We start from the raw sequence: 6,174 nt of genomic DNA on the forward strand, positions 1-6,174 counted from the left end.
TCTTTTTATATTATATGTAGCCAGAGATTAAGTTAAATTTTTGAAATATAAAAAGATCTCCAATTAGTATAAGTTATCCATTGTATCTGGAGACATAAAGAAAACGCAGTTCAGAAACAGAAAATCGTCTAATCAACATGAAAATAAGGTTGACGTCTTGCTCTAAACATGAATGAAGAACGACTTCATGAATTAATTATCTCCAACAAAAAATATTTTAAAAATAAAATTAATTCATAAATTAACTTTAATTCATTTGTTTCCCTTATATTATTAGACTCACAAGAACTTAACACATGTGCAATTTCTAAAAATGAAAAAAGACTTTCAAACTCATATTCATTTAGATATAAGCTATTTTTGAGATGCTCTATATTTATTTATTTTTATTTCTAAAAAATTGAAATAATGTTTTTAATTAAAAAGAAGACTAAAAATTACTAATTGCAACTAGTCAAATTAATTTTGTGTATTTAAAAGTTCTCCATTGTGAAAATAAATATATAGTATAACCTCTTTAAATTAATACTCTATAAATTAATATACACTAAAAATCTCTATAAAATAATATAATTTTATAATCTCAAATTGAGTTTTTGGTTCAATTAGTATATCGATAAATTAATATATCTATAAATTAATAAAAAAATTATAGTTTTGGTGTAGTCCCAACATTATTAATTTATAGAAGTTTCAATGTACTTCGTAGAAATTTGATTTATCAAATAATACTATTAGAGATTTTTTTGGGCTAAGAAACAAAACAGTCGGTGTTTTTTTCATTGAATTGTAAACATATTGTTCTTATCTACACTTAGTAAAGAACCCGCATGGCCTTTTCTAAAAGAGGAAGTTATCTTGGTCCTGAAGGGTAATCGTTTTCGATGTGGGAGAGGGATTCTGGAATGAGCCAGTTAATGTCAGCATGAGGATAGTTAAAATCATTTGTCAGCATCTCCTCCTTTTCCCATTCTTCCCATTTCTCAGCTAAACCATCTCCTTCAAGCATTCTCACCACTTCTGACATATTGGGACGTTCCAACGAAGAACTTTGAGTGCAGAGCAGAGCCATTTGGATCAGCTGCTCCACTTCTTTATCCACGTACTTTCCTTCGAGCCCCGCATCCACAAGACTTTCCAACTTCTTCTCTTTCAGAACCTCTTTCACCTAGTCACCCATGAAACGAAATCATTCTTCATCAGTGTAAAAAATGATCATCTTGTACTAAAAAGATGAAAGAAAACCATGAGATATACCCAGTCGAGTAACATGATATCATCATCATTTGCAAGCCGAGCAAGATCGAAAGCCTTTTGTCCGGTGATGAGCTCGAGAAGCATCACACCATACCCAAAAACATCAGTTTTCTCAGAAGATTTTCCAGTGGAAAGATACTCAGGGGCTATATGGCCAATTGTACCGCGTACGGCAGTTGTCACATGGGACTCGTTATAATTCATGAGCTTTGCGAGCCCAAAATCTCCAACCACAGCTTCAAAGTTTTCATCTAACAATATGTTCGCAGCTTTCACATCCCGGTGAATGATTTTTTGGTCGCAGTGATCATGTAAATAAGCAAGACCCCTTGCTGCTCCCAGAGCAATATGCTTTCTTTTTGGCCAATCAAGTGCTGGATTGCCTTCATGACTTTCTAACAAAGGAAAAATGAAAGATTTTCTTACCAATCAATACAATTCAAAAATAAAACTATATTACGGTTGAAAAAACTGGAAGGAATAATAACAATTCTTACAAGAGAGAGGGAGAGAGTAAGTTACCTCTCAAACAAGAAGCAACACTTCCATTAGACATGTAGGGATAAACGAGCAATCTTTCAGTAGGTGTCATGCAAAATCCATGAAGCCGAAGCAAGTTCCTATGAACGGCCAAACTAATCATCTCAACTTCGGTCTGGAACTGAAGTTCCCCACCCATGGTACGTTCTTCTTTTAGCCTTTTCACAGCCACTAGCTTGCCATTGGCCAAACGTCCTTTATACACTTTACCAAAACCGCCTCTACCCAATACATTTTTGTTGCTAAAGTTATCTGTAGCAACTAGCAGTTCACGCAAGGAAAACCTTCTGAGTTGTCCTAAGTGAACCTCTGGGTCTTCTTCACCTGCAAAATATAGTTCACCAAAACAGAATTAAAGTTAACCAAGGAAGCTTCAATCGGAAAAAGAGATGAAGATAGTTGACAAACCAGGTATATCAACAAAGCGGTCCTGTGCTTTACTTCTCAGCCACCAAGCAAGCGCTATGGCTGGACCAGCACAAAGAATTGCTGCACCTGCAGCAGCTCCAATTGCTATTGATGTAGTCGTTTTCTTCCCTGAGGGTATTAAGTAAACACAAAGTTTTCATAATACAAACCATTCGCAGTTACCTGACGCATTGAATAGTTTCTATGAGGAAACCGTTGATTCCATCAACCATGACTAACGTTTCAACAAATGTGAAAGAGATAATATATTTTTTTAGATCAAAAGGCTGCAAAAGAGTCAAATAGATCTTCATGTCCTGTGTTACCCACAATTATTCAACAGCGTTTATCAACCCTTCTTTTCTAAACCAACTAGCAAGTCCACAGTTATACGAACTTTTGAATACTTTTCAGCAATATCCGTGATTGCTACTATCAAGCTGTCAAATTAAACTCTAGTAACTGGAAACTAATATCAGTCATAGAAAAGAGAGGCGTTCCTCATTTGCAGATTATTAGTCCTAGTAAAGATATGTGACATGTCAACTACATAACAACATTTATTTCTATAAGGAAAAAGTCACATAAACATGAAATATCAACCAAATGCAAACCTGGTGGTGGTTGAGGAGGAGAGTTAGAAGTAGATGGAGGATCAGGAAGCGGCCTTAAACTATTATTGGCAAAACTGCAGATGATTTTCAGACAATTCAGTAACTCACTGTAACCAGCCCATGGACAATGAAATTAGGGACAAGAAGGAAAACCTAATAGGAGTGAACAGTGTGAAGGAACCATTAACAGGAATATCTCCACTGAGTCCATTGTTTGCGATATCCCTGCATTTTAGAATGATATGTTTCTTTTTTTTTCTTTTCTTTTCATAACACAAAAATACACCAACAAAGATGCACAGAACAATTCAAGAGAGACGAAATTACACTCACAGAACTTGCAGTGACACATTAGTCAAAGACCTTGGAATTTCTCCAGATAACTTGTTGTTATTAAGACGCCTAATCACATAGAGTAGGATACCATATCAGTAAAGAGTTCAAGATGACAAACATAAGCTAGTACTCTTTTGAAATCTATCCAACTGCATAAGACTTAAAGGGCAATGCACATTTGAAAAAAAAATAGCATCAGTCTACTTGTGATTAGATGAGATTCGCCAGTCTTTCAGTCGATAAAATAAATGAAGCGGCATAAAGAAAGATTTTTTAGGTACATACAGGAACTTGAGTTTCTCTAGTTTGCCAAGAGACGACGGGATTGGTCCGCTTATTTTGTTCATGTAAAGATCCAAGCTCACCAGTTCCGCCAAGTCTCCAAGCTCTTCAGGTATTCCCCCAGTAATGTTATTGCTATAAAGCTCCCTGTCACTCAGCTTTGCTTAGTTTATATTTTAGGCGACAGAAGAATCCTTAGATTGGAAACCTCTGAAACTACTTTACCAAATATCCATCTTACAGAAAACATAATGCAGTATGTACCAAACAAGATACCCTGTAATTTGGAACATTAAATAATAATTTTCAGAGCTTAGATACATGAGAGTGCAGCCTCTATTTTGTGAACATATCGCAGCAGTATCATAATTTTATAATGCCACCGGTTCTAGGTGTTTATCTGTTCATGAATTGGAAGTAAAAATAAAGATGACGTACAAGTACTGCAAGCTTGGAAGATGACGAAGCTGTGGCACGAGTTGTCCAGATAGATTTGCATTAAGTCACTGAGAGAAAACATGAAGCAGTAGATTACCAAAAAAAAGGCTTGAATCATTTCACATAGAAACGAGCAACAGGATTACTACTTACAGACGAATAACACTATTCTCGCTATTGCAAGTAATATGAAACCAAGTACATGGAGAGACAAGAGTAGCATCCCAGCTTTGGAGTACATTGTTAGGATCATCAACTAAACTCTTTTTCAGCTCATATAAGGCATCCCCTGTTGTATGCATAATAACCCCCTACAAGTTATTATGTGAAAAGTCATAAGCTTTACGCTAATTCAATTCAAGAGAGGAAGAACCTTCTGGGTTTCCGGCGGCTCTGAGAAGCAAAACGAAGAGTAGAATCAGGGAAATCAAGCTACGGAGCGATGGCCCTTGTTGTTCCATTTTACCAAAAGCAAAACCCATGAGAGGACTGCGAATCGGCTAATTACTTCCACCGTTGACGAAGAAGAAGTAATTATTAGAGAAAAGGGTCTTCCCTCTACGCGTATTCGGCCTTTGACCAGTTTTGAGATAAACCCAAAATTGGATTCTGGGGGTGCTGACCGTGGACCCCATTTCTGTGGAGAAGAAATGGGTATTGATTTGTCAAAGACGGAGAATTTTCTTCCTCAGACTGATGGCGAAAGCTAAGCAAGGCGAAGAAGCAAACTCTAGTCTCAAAGAGAGTGTGTCAAAATCTGAACAAGCCTGAAATTAGGATCAAATGTTCAAATACCCTCCAAACTCTAATTTATCACTTTAGCTCCTATTTTGATGCATATCTTTCTCCCATGTACCTCGTTTAATCAGGTGGCTAAGTCAGCTCTTGCCTTGCATTCTGTAACCTCCTTTGGTGGAGGTAAACTAATTATGTTTGATCAGAAAAAAAAAAAAAACCTCCAAACTTTGGTAAAGTAAGTATTTTATTCTCCAAATATTTGCAATTGATATACATATAATTTATGTATTATGTTTTTTTTTTACGGCATTCTATTATTCAATCTTGAGGTGGTTTAGGTAACTAGACCGGAATAGAACAACCCATAAAATGTAACTCCCTGTGGAATGATCAAACAGTTTTAGCTAAAAAGTCTGAAATCTGATTGCGTGCTCGTGGAACATGAATGATGTTGAAATCCGGGAAGCATATCTGTAGCGTTTCTATTCTTTCTAATTCCGTCGCAAAGCTTGGCCATGCCTGAGGCTCTTTTATCATTGCAATCAGTTCCTTACGGCCTGTCTCAAAGCTCTGGCATGTTGTATGTTGAAGCATGTTCTCCATTGCCCACTGCAGTGCTTTTGTAAGACCCGATCCCGGCCTACTAGGCCGCGGTCGATGCCTCACGTCGCTCAGTCCATACCGGACCGAACCTCTAAAAATTTTTGCCCTTTATTTAAAACATCGCCCATAGGCGAGGGCTAACTTAGATCTTAGCTCAAGACTACCATAGTCTTTCCTAGCTTAGATCAATACAACACATACGCAGCGGAATAGTATCTACTTAACCATTGGACTAAATCCAATCTAACACTTGTCTGGTCAGATCTCCTCAGCTACTGGTCAGTAAACGCAACTGCCAGCTAGCTCCAAGGTCGATCATGAACTTAGACCAAGTCATACAATCAGAGGTTCCGTTCCCCTAAGCCATTCTATCTATATCTATGCAACATTGACAGATCATACCCTTGCCACATTCCCAGAGCTTGTTAGCTCATTGTCCCAGCTGACTTAGCTGTCTTAGCTAGCTCACCCAGCTAGTTGAGCTGAACCACTTCACTTGAGGTTTGCTGCTCCGTTCCAGCTGATCGAGCTGCGAGGTAGCTTTGTCCAGCTCCCCGTCCACTCGTCCAACTCCCTTATACCTGCATAAACTCTTCCCTTGGGTACTTAGTCATTCAGCCAACCATCCCCACAGACATAAGTAACCCTTGAGAAGTCTTCAAACAGCTAAGGACATGCATCTGGCCCTTACCGGCTCATGCACTGTCCCACATCCTTTTTGCCTTATCAACTTATGATACCAAGTCCAGCTCATGGACTAACAATGCCCATCAGATCCTGAGTCAATCAACCAACCACCCCACATGACTCAGAACTGATGAGTCTCCATACTTCCTAATCAGTCATGGAACCATGTCCCACTGAACCTGATTAGTGTTGCTCTTACCACCGGTGCATCCTTTGATCAATCAGATCAGACACCTTGATCCATCATCCAAGGATCAGGTCATCCATCCTT

General features: G+C 38.1%; 1 protein-coding gene across 5 annotated transcripts; it reads right to left on the reverse strand.

The window, feature by feature from the left end:
• Positions 1 to 699: 699 nt before the first annotated feature.
• Positions 700 to 4,847, reverse strand: LOC106410693 (somatic embryogenesis receptor kinase 4). 5 transcript variants are annotated; one of them, XM_022706402.2, is made up of 11 exons: positions 4,249 to 4,847; positions 4,029 to 4,164; positions 3,876 to 3,943; positions 3,441 to 3,584; positions 3,153 to 3,221; positions 2,973 to 3,044; positions 2,820 to 2,893; positions 2,206 to 2,334; positions 1,780 to 2,121; positions 1,258 to 1,652; positions 700 to 1,168 (listed from the first exon to the last, which is right to left on the reverse strand). In XM_022706402.2, the coding sequence occupies exons 4-11, from the start codon at positions 3,500 to 3,502 to the stop codon at positions 854 to 856; spliced, it is 1,458 nt and encodes a 485-aa protein (XP_022562123.1). In that variant the 5' UTR covers positions 3,503 to 3,584; positions 3,876 to 3,943; positions 4,029 to 4,164; positions 4,249 to 4,847; the 3' UTR covers positions 700 to 853. The 5 variants fall into 5 exon arrangements, with proteins under 5 accessions (XP_022562123.1, XP_022562124.1, XP_022562125.1 ...); XM_022706403.2 differs by having other exon boundaries at positions 3,441 to 3,714; XM_022706404.2 differs by lacking the exon at positions 3,153 to 3,221.
• Positions 4,848 to 6,174: the final 1,327 nt, after the last annotated feature.

This window comes from Brassica napus, chromosome C7 (genome assembly GCF_020379485.1).
Source record: "Brassica napus cultivar Da-Ae chromosome C7, Da-Ae, whole genome shotgun sequence".
NCBI lineage: Eukaryota > Viridiplantae > Streptophyta > Magnoliopsida > Brassicales > Brassicaceae > Brassica > Brassica napus.